At 49.6% G+C, this 16,555-nt stretch overlaps 1 protein-coding gene across 1 annotated transcript; it reads left to right on the top strand.

Annotated features, from left to right (window-relative positions):
* Positions 1–14,743: 14,743 nt before the first annotated feature.
* On the top strand, positions 14,744–16,291 carry LOC112351337 (pentatricopeptide repeat-containing protein At4g02750-like). Its single transcript, XM_024689013.1, has one exon. It carries the CDS (start codon positions 14,744–14,746, stop codon positions 16,289–16,291), a length of 1,548 nt encoding a protein of 515 aa, XP_024544781.1.
* The last annotated feature ends 264 nt before the right edge of the window (positions 16,292–16,555 follow it).

Below are 16,555 nucleotides of genomic sequence, written 5' to 3'. Positions count from 1 at the left end.
CTTTATAGTAGATGATGGACGAGGTTCTTTGCGATATGCTGAAGGTGACTACTGACTTCATTAATGATGTATTGATCCACTTAAAGGGGACGTGGGAGGAGCACATTCATGATGTTTGTAAAGTGTTGGATCGGCTATGGGACGTTGGTTTAAAGCTGAAGTAGTCAAAGTGCGTATTTGGATCCAAGGACATAACTTATCTTGAGTATTGTATTTCTTGTTGTAGCACATGTGATCATAGAATGAGATTTGGATATACTGTCACCGTAGATCCTTGGAACATTAGGGGATAAATGGGGATAAAATAGCCACTAAAGGCTCTCTCATCAAGCAATTGCCCCTTTTCCAGTTGGCTTAAGGGGAGAGAGATAAGGTGCGCTACAGTTGGTATCAGAGCAAATGGCACGGGTTCGATTCCCATTTATTAATGGCTACTTAAAAATATAATATACCCTTGAGCAAGGTATATTCCTACCCCTAAATTTGAAATCGTACGTATTGGGCATGTGTACGTCTTTCCTCTTGTGTGGAGTATCCACGAACGAAGGTATCCACCGTGGAACTGTGGTACGGGTGGATGACTAGTTGCCTCACATGGAATAGCTGGTCTACACAATGGAAGGATTGGTATATTCAGTGCGGAAATGGAAGTGTTGGTTCCCCTTGGCTCAATAGGGGTTGTTAGTCAATAGTCAATGAAGACATTGACATTTTTAAAGGGGGGGTGAGTATAGCACATGTGATCATAGGATGAGATTTGGATATACTGTCACCATGGATCCTTGGAACCTTGGGGGATAAATGGGGATAAAATAGCCATTAAGAGCTTTCTCATCAAACAATTGCCCCTTTTTCCAGTTAGCTTGAGGGGAGAGAGATAAGGTGCATTATATCGTGAAGGTTTGCAAGTTGATCATGACAAACTTATGGCTATTCTAAAGTTCCCTACTCCGAAGTGTGTGAATGATGTGCAGTGCTTTTTGGGCAAGGTGCAGTATCTTGGTTGTTTGTGGATCATCTTTCTGATTACACTACATCGTTGTGAGCGTTACTAAAGTTGTCAATGTTATCTTTCATTTGGTCTCCAGATTGTGAGTGGGCGTTTGTGGATCTCAAAGAGCTATTGACAACTCTTCCGATTTGAGCATATCCTAACTACACTCAACCTTTTATTTTGCGCGTGAATGCTTTTGATATTGGTTTTAGAGGTGTGTTGATGCAACAGAGCCCGAGTGTGCCTGGTCAGTGCCATCCCATTGTGTATATAAGCCATATATTACAACCAGCGAAGGTGAACTACTCTACGATAGATAATGAGTGTTTAGCAGCAGTCTGGGGTTTTGAGGAACTTCATGCATATCTACATGGTTCTCGGATGTTACTTGAGGGTGACTATGCTACCATTACTTCATTATTGAAGCGAAAGAACTTAGTTGGTCATACTACTCGGTGGGCTTTAAAGCTTCAGATATATAATTTTGATGTTGTTCATCGCCCAGGGAGTTCTATGGCTGATGCTAATGCCCTTTCTCGAGCTCCTCTTCCTTTTTCACTCTCTTTTTATGTTTCTGACGAGCCTGTTGTTCTAGCATCTGTGGATTTTCTAGACGAGGATTCTATGCCATTGGCAGTTGTTGTACTTGACATTCAATGTCCACGAAGCGCAAAACAAGATTTACCTTCTCTTGATGAGGTTTGCGAGGCTCAAAAGGTTGAACCGTGGATTCAAAAGTTTAGAGATGGGTTTAAGAATCTTGCATTACTTGCTGATAACTTACCTTTCCAGCATTTACATTCTCAATATTGCCTTGAAGACAACCTTCTTTATTTTGTGGGGATGGATCCTGATGATCATTTACAGCTGGTGGTGCCTTTTGTCTTTATTCGGCAATTTCTCCGTGCTTACCATGATTCTCTTGTTCTAGGTGGGCATAAGAGACATCGTCGTGTAACCAAGAAGCTGCACAGGTCTTTTTATTGGCTAGAGATATGATATGATATTATCCAGTATATGCGTAATTGCGTTTAGTGCCAAACTCATAATACTCCCCCTCGTGCCGTGGAAGGATGATTGGAATCAATTGCAGTTTCCCTTTTGTTTGAGTTGGTGGCGTTTGATCTTATGAGACCTTTTCCACGGTCGATTGCTGGCAATGAGTATGTTATTATTGCTTTTGACTACTTGGCTCGTTAGGTGGAAGTTGGTGCTCTTGCTAGTGCCTTTGCAACTGCTATTGAATACTTCCTCCTCAATCAAGTGGTTGTAAGCCACAAATTTTTCCTTTTCAATTTGCCAGCTTACCTCGTCTATCTGACCAACACTGCCTTGGCTTGTGCTAAGTTCCCTCGCCAAGGTTCTTGCCTATTGTACCAGCTCCTACTTACTCCTACTTGGTTTCAGCTACTCACTGCACGAGCAACGAAGCGTTAGCCTTCCATCCACAGATTCTTAAATCCCTCCCAATCCCCCTCCCCAGGTTAGACTGGACTTAAGGTTCGGCTACACTCCCCACAGACACAAGCAGCCAAGCGCACCAAGCCTCCAAATTTCTAACACCCTTTGGTACAACAAAACTTGATCATGGGACCCTCTAAATCCTAAGCCTTGAATGCAACACTTGCTTCGGGACATCGGGGCGAAACACCGTGTCCTAACGGCCCGGTATGGGTACTTCTACCCCCCCACTTCCATCCCGAAAGGAAGGCCCAAGCCCCTAGGAAGGGCGAGGACCAATGAGCCAAAAGGTACTCAAGTGGGGCACCACCAGGAGCACTGCAGTCGGTTTTCCTATCGGGAATGGGAGCTGCTCTTGAGCACTTCCTTGGGTGGCCCCTCCGGCACCACCCAAGCCCATGCTCACTCCCACCCAATGCCCCTCGGCCCCAGTCTCAACCTCAAGTCAGTTTGGAAGCACCACTGGAGAGTTCCTTTAAGATTGGTTCCTAGACCTCACTATCCCTACTATACTTTTGGAACCCCCCGTAAAATACGTCTATGGATTCGACATCCCCGCGGGGAGTCGGGCGTAGTGCCCTACACCTGGTCGACCTAGCTAACCCATGCTAATTAGCTTACCTTCGGTGCGCCTTTGGGTCCCAATATATGCCACTTGTTCAACTTTGCAAATTGATATTTTAATTGAACTTTGCATAAGTACATAGAGTTCTGCCTTGCAGAAATTCCTCCACTAGATTTCACACATTCACTAGGTTCTCCTCCGGTTCCCATGTTGCTTCACAGTGTGGAAATCCTTTCCACTTCACATGGAACTCTCTCACCTCGCGTCCTTGTCTCTTGCTCTTGCGCGCATTGAGGATGGCCTAAACTTCGTATTCCTCTTCCCCTTGGATAACCTCAGGTAAAGGTCTCACTTGGTCCTTGCAAAGCGGATCCTCAAAGTACGGCTTGAGTAAGTTCACGTGGAACACTGGATGCATCTTCCCCATCTCTCAAGGAAGTCAAAGACGGTAAGCCACTTTACCGATTCGTGCCTCAACTTCGTAAGGCCCCGCGAACCTGCTTAAGGAACTCAAGATCAGTTCATTTCTAGGAATACATGCATTTTTACCTTTGGGTCAGCTTCCGGCTGATCCCATTTGGTAGCCTCAGGTTCTTGGTGTTCAACCACACCTTCTCCCCAACTTAGAACTCTATATCCCGACGCTTCTGGTTCACGTATTTGGTTTGCCTTTGTTGAGCCTGTTCCAAGGAATCCCTCACTAGATTCCAAATGCTGAGTCTTTCCGCCGTGAATGCCTCCACTACGGGTAACTCTCCATGGTACTCAGCCACGCCGAGCTCCACAGGACCTTCAATAGCTCGCCCATTGATGACTTCCCATGGACTCACCCCGATACTCGAATGTGGTGAGTTGTTATAACACATTTCCGCAAGTCCCAAATGACTTACCCAATCAGTCTGGTCTCCTGAGACATAGCATCGCAAATAATCCTCCAGCTGCCTATTCACCCTTTCCATTTGTCCGTCTGTCAAGAAGTGTTAGTGCCATCAAACTTGACTTAATACCCAATACCTGTCTGTGGGTGATAGGCTGTGCTGAATTTCAACTTGGTGCGATACTGTTCCAGGAGAGTCCTCCAAAACCTACTAGTGAAGATCTTATCTCGATCTGAAATGATTTCCTCCGGCCTTCCCCGCACTCGAACCACTTGTTCAAAGAACAGCTTCGCCACACCTTCCGCATCCACTTCCATTATGGTGGGTATGAAATGTGCCATTTTCGAAAATTGGTCCACCACCACGAATATCACATCAAACCCCTCGCTTGGGGGGAGTCCCGTGATAAAGTCCATCGTAAGACATTTCCACGGACGATCTGGAATTGGGATGCTTTGCAACAAGCCCCTACTAGCCTTAGTCACGGCTTTGACCTGCTGACATGTTGGACATGTCTTTACATAGTCTTGGACGTCCTTAGCCATATCTGGCCAATGGTACTTCCTCTTGAGTAAGCCTATCATCTTGGGCACTCTGCCGAGGTCCGTCATGACACTCTTCTAAGGCTACCTTCCTTAATTCCCCTTCTGGAACATACACCCTCGTTTGCTTGTAATAGATGAGTCCGTTGTGTTCCGCATAGCCCATTTTCTCTTCCGTTGGCAGCTCACCTCTTTGGTGAGCTTCCCGTGCCTCTAGATTCCTTAGCAACACTTCTTGTGCTAGACTATTGTTCTCATATGCTGTCCGCACATCGTCCTAAAAGGTTGCTGTCGCACTAGATATCGCCAACTTCAAGCTCGCTTTTCGACTCAGCGCATCTACCACGATGTTGCTCTTCCCAGGCTTGTACAAAATCTCACAATCAAACTCGGCCAAGGCATTGGCCCACCGACCCTGTTTCCCTCTCAAGTCGGGCTGTGACAAGAAGTGTTTCGTTGCCACATTGTCCGTGTAAATCTTGAAGTGTCTCCCAAGGTAGTGTCACCACTCCTTGAGCGCCTTGACCACCGCAAACAGTTCCTTCTCGTGGGCAAGCCACTTCCTTTGAGCCTTGTCCAACTTTTTCGAGAAGAACGCTATTGGATGGTTGTCTTGCTTCAAAACTGCGCCCAATGCAAAGTCCAAAGCATCTGTTTCTACCTCAAAGTCCTTACCAAAGTCTGGTAATGCAAACACGGGAGCCTTCCTCAACTTCCCTTTGAGGTGGACGAATGCCGCCTCGCATTCTGCTGTCCATACCATCTTCTCTTTTCCTATTTGGTCCGTTAAGGGCAGGGCTACTCTCGAATAGTGTCTGATAAACTTTTGGTAGTAGTTGCATAGCCCCAAGAATGCCCTCAACTCATGTACATTCGATGGTCACTCCTATTCCTGGATCGCTTGGACCTTCTCCGGGTCCACCTTGAGCCCCTCCTGGCCCACCACATGCCCGAGAAACTTTACCTCTTGTTGAACAAAGTCACATTTGCTCTCTTTAGCATATAGTTTGTGTTCCCTTAGTTTCTCAAACACCTTCACCAAGTGTTCGGCATGCTCCTCTAGCATCTCGCTATAGATCAAGATGTCGTCGATATAGATGACCACAAAGTGATCCAGATAGGGTACAAAGATATGGTTCATCAACGCCGAAAACATTGCCGGCGCATTGCATAGCCCAAAGGGCATCACTAGAAACTCAAAGCTCCTATACCTGGTTCGACAGGTTGTCTTCTCGATATCTTCCTCTGCTACCCTGATCTGGTAGTATCCTGACCTGAGGTCAATCCTCGAGAAGTATTTTGTTTTTCTCAACCTATCGAACAGGTCCTCAATTCTTGGCAAAGGGTACTTGTTCTTCTTTGTATACTTGTTGAGCAACTGGTAGTCTATGCACATGCGCATAGATCCATCTTTCTTTTTCACAAATAACACCGGCGCCCCATATGGCAACTTGCTCAACCTGACATACCTTTTGTCCACTAACTCCTCTAGTTGGCACTTGAGCTCCTTGAATTCTTTTTCGTTCAAACGATAGGGGGGACGAACCACCACCTGAACACCCTCGACCAGCTCAATCTTATGTTCTATCGGTCGTGTGGGGGGCAACCCCGCTGGTAGCTCCTCCGGCATGGTATCCTAGAATTGGTCAAACACCTGCTGGATCACTAAAGGTACTTCTTCCATTTCTGTCTTTTTATCACTCTTCACCGAGAGTAAGCACAAAAATGCTACCTTAGTTCCTTTAGTGAGTTGTCCTCTCGTGGACACCAGGTTTAAGCAGGAATCTTTGGCCTTGCTTTGCCCTACCTTTAGATCCTGGGCCTTCACCCTAGATCTTCTTCCTTGGGCATTCGCCAGTACCACAAGGTTTCTACCTTGTCCATGCAGGGCTACCACGAACTGATTGAACCAATCCATTCTAAAGATCACGTCAAATCCCGCTATGTCCAACACGGTGAAATCCATGTTTACCTTCCAAGTCCCTACTTCGACTCTTGCTTGTCGAAGTACCTCATTGGTGCTTTGGCTACCTTGAACAAACTCTATAGTCCTTGGTTCACCTAGCCACTGCACCGTTAATCCGGCTTACCGGACTATGTCTGCAACTACAAAATTATCCGAAGCACCCGTGTTAATAAAGATCTTAACAAAGCTACCTCCGAGCTTCCCTCAGAGGGCTAGTAGATGTCGCGAACAACTCTCTACCAAAGTTGCTCGTGTAATGAGTAACTTTGAGTTAGGGACTAGATCACATACCTCAGTTTGGACTTCACCCGACTTGATGGCCATATTGGCTCTGGCCTTCTTCGGGTAGGGATATTCCCTTGAAAAGTGTCCCGCTTCACTGCAGTTGTAGCATACGTTGTTTCCCACGCTGCTATATGACTTGACCTTCTTATCTGTGGGTTTGTATCTTTTCACTTGACTCCCCCACGTACTCGCTCGCTGGCCACTGGATTTGCCTTTCCAGAACCCCGAGGACTCATTCTTAGAGAAACTCTTCTTGAATTTCCCTCGGCTATACGTTCCCCTTGGTTTGGCCCCTTTGCTAAACGTGGACCCCGACCCCGTCATGTTTCCCTTTCGCAAGTTATCGTTGAAATGCACCTTGATGGCCGCATCCAACGCTTCCGTGTAGTTGGTCGGGTTCTACCGCATCACCTCACCGCGAGCCCAGGTTTGCAAACCTAATATGAAGGCATGGAACGCATCCATATCCCCCATGTCCATGACAAGTATCCTCTTTGCCATGAACCCATTCACATACTCTTGAATGGTTCCAGTCTGCTTCAGCCTACTCAGCTTGTCTCTTACTTCGTCCCTACTTCGACTCTTGCTTGTCGAAGTACCTCATTGGTGCTTTGGCTACTTTGAACAAACTCTATAGTCCTTGGTTCACCTAGCCACTGCACCGTTAGTCCGGTTTGCCGGATTATGTCTACAGCTACAAAATTATCCGACGCACCCGTGTCAATAAGGATCTTAACAAAGCTACCTCCGAGCTTCCCTCGGAGGGCTAGTAGATGTCGCGAACGACTCTCTACCAAAGTTGCTCGTGTAATGAGTAACTTTGAGTTAGGCACTGGATCACATACCTCAGTTTGGACTTCACCCGACTTGATGGCCATATTGGCTTTGGCCTTCTTCAAGTAGGGACATTCCCTTGAAAAGTGTCCCGCTTCACCGCAGTTGTAGCATACGTTGTTTCCCATGCTGCTATACGACTTGACCTTCTTATCCGTGGGTTTGTATCTTTTCGCTTGACTCCCCCACATACTCACTCGCTAGCCACCGGATTTGCCTTTCCGGAACCCCGAGGACTCATTCTTAGAGAAACTCTTCTTGAATTTCCCTTGGCTATACGTTCCCCTTGGTTTGGCCCCTTTGCTAAACATGGACCCCAACCCCGTCGTGTTTCCCTTTCGCAGGTTATCGTTGAAATGCACCTTGATGGCCGCATCCAACGCTTCCGTGTAGTTGGTCGGGTTCCACCGCATTGTGAGACACAAAATCCCTAGGCCCCAAAGTAGAGCCGGAGGGGCACCACGAGGCAATGGCCGAAGTGAAAGCCAAACAAGCGTAACACGTTTCGACTAAAAGCTCCGCCTTGAAAGGTCAAGAGCGGGAGTGGAACCCCTAACAAAGTGCTTGAGGAATGAGTACGAAGCGAGCCATAAGCAAGGCTCCAAAAAGGGACCCAAAAAGGACTAACACATGACACATAGAAGTGTTCGAGATGGACCCGAGTTGGAGTCCAAAGTGGAATCCAAAGTGGAGTCCGAGAAGGACCCCGAGTTGGAGTCCAAAGTGGAGTCCGAAGTAGAGTCCGAGAAGGACCCCGAGATGGAGTCCGAGGTGGAGTCCGAGGTGGACCCGAGGTGGATCCGAGATTGAGTCCAAGACGGACCCAAGATGGAGTTCGAGATGGACCCAAAATGGAGCCGAGATGGAGTCCGAGATGGACCCAAGATGGACCTGAGATGGAGTCCGAGATGGAGTCCGAGATGGACCCAAGATGGAGTCCGAGATGGACCCGAAATGGAGTTCGAGATGGACCCAAGATGGACCCGAGATGGAGTCTGAGATGGACCCGAGATGGACCCGAGATGGAGTCCGAGATGGACCCGAGATGGAGTCCGAGATGGAGTCCGAGATGGACCCGAGATGGAGTCCGAAGTCGAGACCGAGACCGGGACCAAGACCGGGACCGAGACTGAGACCGAGATCGGGACCGAGACCAAGACCGAGGCCGAGGCCGAGACCGAGCCCGAGCCCGAGCCCGAGTCCGAGTCCGAGGCCGAGGCCGAGTCCGAGCCCGAGTCCGAGGCCGAGGCCGAGTCCGAGCCCGAGCCCGAGCCCGAGGCCGAGGCCGAGGCCGAGTCCGAGTCCGAGTCCGAGTCCGAGTCCGAGTCCGAGTCCGAGTCCGAGTCCGAGTCCGAGTCCGAGTCCGAGTCCGAGTCCGAGTCCGAGTCCGAGTCCGAGTCCGAGTCCGAGTCCGAGTCCGAGTCTGAGTCTGAGAGGGTGAAAGCCCAAAGCATTCGTCTCCCAGACCCTGGGGGGTTTGGTGAGCTCCAAAAGTATAGTAGGGGGAGGACTGCAGTGGAGCCAGTTTGGCCAGGAAAGGCCAGTTTGGCCCAGGAAGGCCGGACCTAGTGTTGGGTGATGAGCTGCCCACTGGGAAGTCCAAGACTAGAGTGAACACGGACCGACAAGCGGGGTAGCTTGGTGAAGTGTTCAAGAGCCGGCTCTAGTTCCCCCAGGAGATCGACTGGCCGATGCTCTCAGTCCAAGTGTGGGTGGCACTACCTACTTGGATACCTGTCATGGCTCAACGGAACCTCGCTCTAAGCCCATAGCTAGAGCACCTAAAGGCGAAAGGCGGGGAGAGTACCCATGAGGCTTGCGTAAGGCCACGGTGTTCCGAAATGTTGTCCCAAAGTCCTAAACGGTGAAAGGGAAGAGGAGTAAGCCTCTAATGCAGTGACCAAGGATACGGTCACATGGTGAGGAAGTCCCAAAGGATAGTGGGACTTAGCGGTCAGGCTTGCGGGCCTTGATCCAGTGGCAGTGTTGGCGAACATGGCCATAGACTAAAAGGGACTTGGTGGGGACTGGAAAAGAGTTGTCGGGGAAGGCTAGTCCCCATGTTTGCGGGCATCCTAAGGATGCTAAGGAGTAGATCTGGGATGATCGCTCATGGACAGACGGCCCAGTCTTTGAGAGACGGGATTATGATGCAGGTGGCGTTAGACCACTGGTGTGACCAAGGTGTATGGGCATGGCCTAGCATAACGGGCTGGTATGTCGGTGGTACCTTGGGGTGTCGGTCATGGGATCGGACACATGGAGCACTTGGACCAAGTGCAAAGGTTGAGTGGCATGGATGCCATTCTCAGGGCTGGCAAGCCCCAAGTCCTAACTGGGACTTATGGAGGTTGTGAATGAGACTCCTCCAAGTGGTCGGAGGTGCAGTTAAGTGACTAAAGTAAAATGGAAAAATTAGTCGCTTACATGCATCACCTCACCGCGAGCCCAGGTTTGCAAACCTAATATGAAGGCATGGAACGCGTCCATATCCCCCATGTCCGTGACAAGTATCTTCTTTGCCATGAACCCATTCACATACTCTTGAATGGTTCTAGTCTGCTTCAGCCTACTCAGCTCGTCTCTTAGATGTAGAGTAGCATTCGGAGGAACGTAAGTCACGCGGATCCTCGCCTTCATCATTTCCCAAGTGGCCACTGGTTCTTCGTTGGCCTCTGTCGTTCTCCACCAAGACTTGGCATTATTTGCCAAGTATGGTTTTGCACATGGGACCTTCTCTGAGCTTGGTAATCGCAACACTCGGAAGTAGTCCTCCATATCATAAAACTAATCCTCCACCACCTTATAGTCATTCACTCCCTTGAAGACCGATGGGGGCTTTGGTTTGTACTTGGGAACTGCCTGAGGGACTGATTCCACTTCGGTCTATTCGACCTTGTTTGGTTCTGCCTCAGTCCCTACCGAAGGGTCCGCACCCTCTACGCTGCCAGCATCTGTAGTCTTTTGCTTTTTCTTCCGCTTCTCGTCACGTTTTAACTTGCGTACGAGAGTCTCTAGCAGGGCATTGCCAATTGTCCTTCTAGAATGTCCAATCGAGCCTTGGATGACCGAACCTCACCACCGGACTCTTGTTTGGAAGTTTCCTCACTGGAGTCCTCCTCATGCAAGGATTCCTCATCCATAGCCTCTTGTTCGACCGAAGGCTCCAGCTCTGGAGGAAGTTCCATCTCCGCCTTGGTTCTTTTCTGCCCTGCCTTTGCCATCTCCCAGCAATCCGCCTCTATCCTTCGTTAGAACTGAGGAAAAGGTTCTGATACCAAATTGTAAGCCACAAATTTTTCCTTTCCAGTTTGCCAGTTTACCTCGTCTATCTGACCAACACTGCCTTGGCTTGTGCTAAGTTCCCTCGCCAAGGTTCTCGCCTATTGTACCAGCTCCTACTTGGTCCTACTTGGTTTCAACTACTCACTGCACGAGCAACGGAGTGTTAACCTTCCATCCACGGATTCCCAAATCCCTCCCAATCCCCCTCCCCGGGTTAGACTAGACTTAAGGTTTGGCTACACTCCCCGCAGACACAAGCAGCCAAGCACACCAAGCCTCCAAGTTCCTAACACCCCTTGGTACAACAAAACTTGATCATGGAACCCTCTAAATCCCAAGCCTTAGGTGCAACACTTGCTTCGGGACATCGGGGTGAAACACCGTGGCCTAATAGCCTAGTATGGGTACCTCTACCCCCCCACTTCCATCCCGAAGGAAAGGCCCAAGCCCCTAGGAAGGGTGAGGACCAATGAGCCACAAGGTACTCAAGTGGGGCACCACTCCACATGAGCCGGGAGCACCGCAGTTGGTTTCCCTATCGGGAGTGGGAGCTGCTCTTGAGCACTTCTCTGGGTGGCCCCTCCAGCACCACCCAAGCCCATGCTCACTCCCACCCAATGCCCCTCGGCCCCAATCTCAACCTCAAGTCAGTTTGGAAGCACCAGTGGAGAGTTCCTTCAAGATTGGTTCCTGGACCTCACTATCCCTACTATACTTTTGGAACCCCCTGCAGCCCCCCCCCCCCCGGGAGACGCACGCTTTGGGCTTTCACCTCTTGACCCGTATTAGTATTTAGACTTAGTCTCAGATTCAATCTCGGACTCGATCTCGGACCTGACTTCGGACTCGGTCTCGGACTCGATCTCGAGCTCGATCTCGGACTCGACTTCGGACTTGACCTCGCACTTGGTCTCGGACCCGATTTGGATCTCGGACTCTGTCTCGAGCTCGGTCTCGAACTTGGTCTCCGGACTCGATCCCGGACTCTATCTCGAACTCGGTCTCAGAGTCGGTCTTGGACTCGATCTTCGACTCGATCCCATCCGATGAACTCTTTGTCATTTCGGTCATGCTTTTGGGGATCCTTTAGCCTACGGCATCTCGGGGAGTCGGTTCTTTACAGTGGTGTTCCAGCATTCTTGTCTAGAGCGGATTCTTTCAGATAATAGTCCTGCATTTATGGCTAAGGCATTTTATGTTTTGACATCTTGGTTGGGGATATGCCACACTTTCACAAGTGCTTATCATCCACAATCAAACGGTCTAGTGGAATAGCTTGTTCGGACATTCAAAAGGATGATCATAATGTATGTGAATTTTCAGCATTTAAATTGAGATGGTTATCTGCCGTCTCTTCAGTATGCATATGTCACAGGGATATAGAGTTCTGTTAGTGTTTCACCATATAAACTCTTATATGGTTATGATCCAATATTACCAACGAAGCTGGGTTTACCTTTGCAATTGCCATGAGCTACCCATGCTAAGTCATAGGATCAGTATTTGATAAGCATTCTTCCATTTGTTCGAGCAAAATCTGTCAAACACTTATGCCACGTACAAGTGGGACAATAACGGCGCTACAACTCCTATTATCGTCCACGTATGAAGTAGAAAGTGGATGACTTAGTGTTAACCCGTTTTCCCCATCTTACAGTACATGGTTTATCTAAAGGGCTCCTTGCTCAGTGGAAAGGACCATATTAAGTGTTGCGGCAAATTGGACCACAAGTTTATGAGGTTTGGCATAACGTCCAATATGTCAATCCTCCAAAAATTATGCATGTGTAGCAGTTGAAACACTTTATACAAAGGGATCAGGAGCAATTAATACCATCTACAGATCCACCAATGCTTCCTCTTAACATTCCTCCAGATCCCAGCCCATCTACAAAAAAACCTTGATGGTCTTCAATTATTCCGAGAGGATGGAATGATGTGAGGGTTAGGTGTATGGCCATAATGCCATATATTAATATTAGTGTAGTGGGATTTTAGTAGCTATCGGATTGGTTTAATCTGGACCACTCTCTCTTGTATATAAACTAAAGTTTTTGGGCTAATTAATATGCACATTTTCTGTATTCCCTTTCTATATTCCAAACACTCACAGTGTGAAATATCAAATTAAACTCTATTTCTTTCATATTTCCTTAGAACTATAATATAATAACTGGCAAATATTTGAATTTTAAAGTCTTGAAAGTATAAATTTTGCTTAGGGCAAGAGTTCTCAGAATATCTACTTTTATTATATTGTAAATTTGGAAAGAGGAGGTACCAGGGAGTGAAATAGAAAGTTGGAAGGCCGAGTGCCACTCCTTTCCCGCGCCACCACTGGACTCGGGTTTGCTGGTGGTGGTAGGTGGCTCTGGTCTCCAATCCGCTTGCCGGCTGCCCCCCACTCTGCGGCATTTCGGGCTGCCACATTAGTACGGGCTATCCATGGACGCCTACAATATCTCTTACATTTATATCTGTCTTGGTGAGGCCCGGCGTGTTGAAAAAATTGCAAACACGCAAATCACAAATGCAACTTTGCCCCACACACCACCATTGCCAACCCCACCACCGCCCCTACCTTCTTCCAAAACGCCACTGCATCGTCGACGCAATCGCCAGTGCCTCCTCCTCCTCCATTCCCACCACGCTGACAATGGTGGCGGCTCCTCCTGGGCTTCCTCTCAATCGTCCTCACATCCAGAACCTCCACATCAATCGATTTGAGATCATCTCTTCCTTTTCTTCCTCCTTTCCTTCTGGATCTTGATCCCTCGATCTTCTAGACGCCTCCTGCTCCTCGCCAGGAGATTTTCCCGCCCCTTCATAGCCCTAAACTTTAAAGGGATTGGATGCTTTGAAAGATTAAGGCAATCACAGCTGCCCGTTTTGCAGGAATCACGAGCGGGACGAGGCGCTGGATTGGAGCGTCCGTGTCGTCTACAACAAATTCCCTGCTGTGGATTCTTCGCTGTCGCCGTCGTGCACGATCAATGCGGATTGTCATCGAAGCCGTTTGGATCGCATGAGGTGGTCGTGAAGACGCCGGAGCATGGAATCCAATTCGCGGAGATTCCTATCGACCAGGTAGAGCGAGTGCTTAAGGCGTTCACCACAACAACTTGAGTGTCATCACTGTCAAGCTTCAATGTTTCCGACAACAACTTGAGTGGTCAATTCCAAGTTCCGGCAATCTCAACACTCCGTTTTTTGGTGGCAACCCATTACTGTGTGGAGCTCCACTGCCACCTTGCTCACTCTCAGATCCATCACCCAGGAGCCCAAACGAGATCATTGTGGAGAGGCTGATTTCTATGCCGCAGGGGTCATTGGTTTTTACATTTCACTTGTCTGTGTGCTGTTCACAAGCATTGGTATGCTCCTGGAAAGCTTCATTAAAAAAATCTCTACCGATGCACGAGTAAATATCAAATAGAAGGAAAGATGAAATGAAAGACGATGGTGTGATGAATGAAGGCACTGGCGGAGCTCATCAGGGAATGCAAGAGCGTCGCTGAGGCACGAGGTTTCCACCGCCACATTGTCTCCACCGACTTGACGAGCTGCGCCCATGGCGTCTACCTCTCAAACCTCCTCATCGACGCATTCGGACGATGCTCCAGCGTCCAGGACTCCTGCCTCGTCTTCCACTCCCTCCGCCCACGAAACTTCTTCTCCTGGCGATCGCTCCTCGCGGCCTGCATCCACAACAGCCTCCTCGCCGAGGCGGCACAGATCCTCGCGAAGGCGCCGCAGATGGACGTCGTCGGCGGCACTTCGATGGTGGGAGCGTACGCGCAGAGCGGCGATCTCGACGCAGCCAAGGCGGCGTTTGATCGCATGCCCTGCCCGAATTGTATCACCTGGACGGCGCTTCTCTCGGGATATGCCAGGAACGGGCATCTGGATCGGGCAAAGATGATCTTCGACGCGATGCCAATGTGGCACTTGGGCTCCTCGAATTCGATGCTGGCTGGATTTGCGAGAGTCGGCCTTGAGGCTGAAGCCGAAGAAATCTTCTTACAAATGCAAGAGCGGGATGTTTCTTCCTGGACTAGCATGTTTGTAGCATTTGCCCAAAATGGGCATTTTGCAAAGGCGAGTTTTGTGTCCAGCGTGATGCCGCTCTGGGACGCCGTTTGCTGGACGACAATGCTCGAGGCATACGGCGGCGGCTGCGTCGCGGAGGCCAAGAAACTCTTCGACGCGATGCGCGATCGCAGTGTCGTGTCGTGGACAATCTTGCAGGTTGGCTACGACCACGGGGGCCAGCTGCGTGAATCGCAGCGTGTTTTCGATCGAATGCCGCTCCGGGACCTCGTTGCCTGGACAGCAATCCTGAGAGCCTACTGCGAGCGGGGACTCATCGACGAGGCTCTTGTTTTCTTTGACTCCATGCCGATGAGGAACATCGTTGCGTGGTATGCCCTTCTCTCGGCAGCCGGCCAAGTTGGAAGCTCGGATCAAACGAGACGAGTCTTCGATTTGATGCCTGGTTGGAACAAAGATGTCTACACGGCAATACTGGGCGAGAAGTCCATCAACGAGAGCATCGAAAACACGAAACGCTGGTTTGATCGCATGCCCTCTCGCGACGTAGCTGCGTGGACCACTCTCCTCGGTGCATATGCCGCGAAAGGGTATCTTGACCAGACAAGGAATCTCTTCCATAAGATGCCCTGCCACGACACGGCGTCCTGGAACGCCATGGTCAACACCTCCGGGAGCTACGGCAGCGTTGACGAGTCAAAGTCAGTCTTTGACTCCTCGCGGGAGCGTGACGTGGTGTCCTGGGCCAGCATCCTCGTCGCATATGCCCAGAACGGGCATATGGTGCAAGCTCTGGCCACATACGAGCGCATGCCGTACCGCAACTTGGCCACCTACGGTGCCGTACTAACCGGCTACAGCAGGCACGCCCGTCTCACGGATGTGAAACACGTGTACGATGGGATGCCCTGCCACGACGCCCCCACGCGGAGTATAATGCTGGGAGCGCTCGCCCAGGACGGGGAGCTCGCGAGCTCGCTGGAGCTCTTCCGGGAGATCTCCCTGGACGGGATAGATCCGGATGGAATATGCTTTACGTGCGTTCTCCTGGCGTGTAGCCATGGCGGGACTGTTTACGATGGACGCGAGTGTTTTGTGACAATGGTGGCGGACTATGGAGTTTGCCCTCACAGGGAGCACTATTGCGCGCTGGTTGATCTCCTGGGACGAGCTGGGCATTTGGGCGATGCGGAGGAGCTTGTGTATAGCATGCCGTTTGAGCCGGATGTTGTGGAGTGGACGGCTTTGCTTGGAGGGTGTAGGATCCACAATGATCTTGCGAGGGGAGCTCGCGCGGCGCAAGGAGTTCTGGCGCTGGATCCTGGGAACTCTGCTGCGTGCTCGCTGCTGGCCGATTTGTCTAGCAATTCATCGTCATCCTCTAAAGTTGACGTGGATAACGAAACAAGAATGTGTGTTGCTGTTGGTTGATTTGGGACTAATTTGATGGCATAAGAATGGAGAAACTTTGCCTGAATTAATCATAGCTTCTGAATACCATATGTGAGCTCATGTTCTATCTATTTCGGTCATCGGACATCTAAGCGGGTAAGTTTCTTGTTACGCGATTGCCTAACGATTGAAGAGCAGAAGAAGCAGAAGCAAGGGGGCAGGAGCGGAGAATGTGAGAATATATAATAGAATGAGGTAGCAGCTAGATGAGTTGTTTTTTAAAAGGGAGCATGAGTGATAAGC

The sequence above is a fragment of the Selaginella moellendorffii genome, unplaced genomic scaffold, assembly GCF_000143415.4.
Source record: "Selaginella moellendorffii unplaced genomic scaffold, v1.0 SELMOscaffold_60, whole genome shotgun sequence".
In the NCBI taxonomy this organism is placed as follows: domain Eukaryota; kingdom Viridiplantae; phylum Streptophyta; class Lycopodiopsida; order Selaginellales; family Selaginellaceae; genus Selaginella; species Selaginella moellendorffii.
This window is presented reverse-complemented; position numbering and strand designations above follow the sequence as displayed.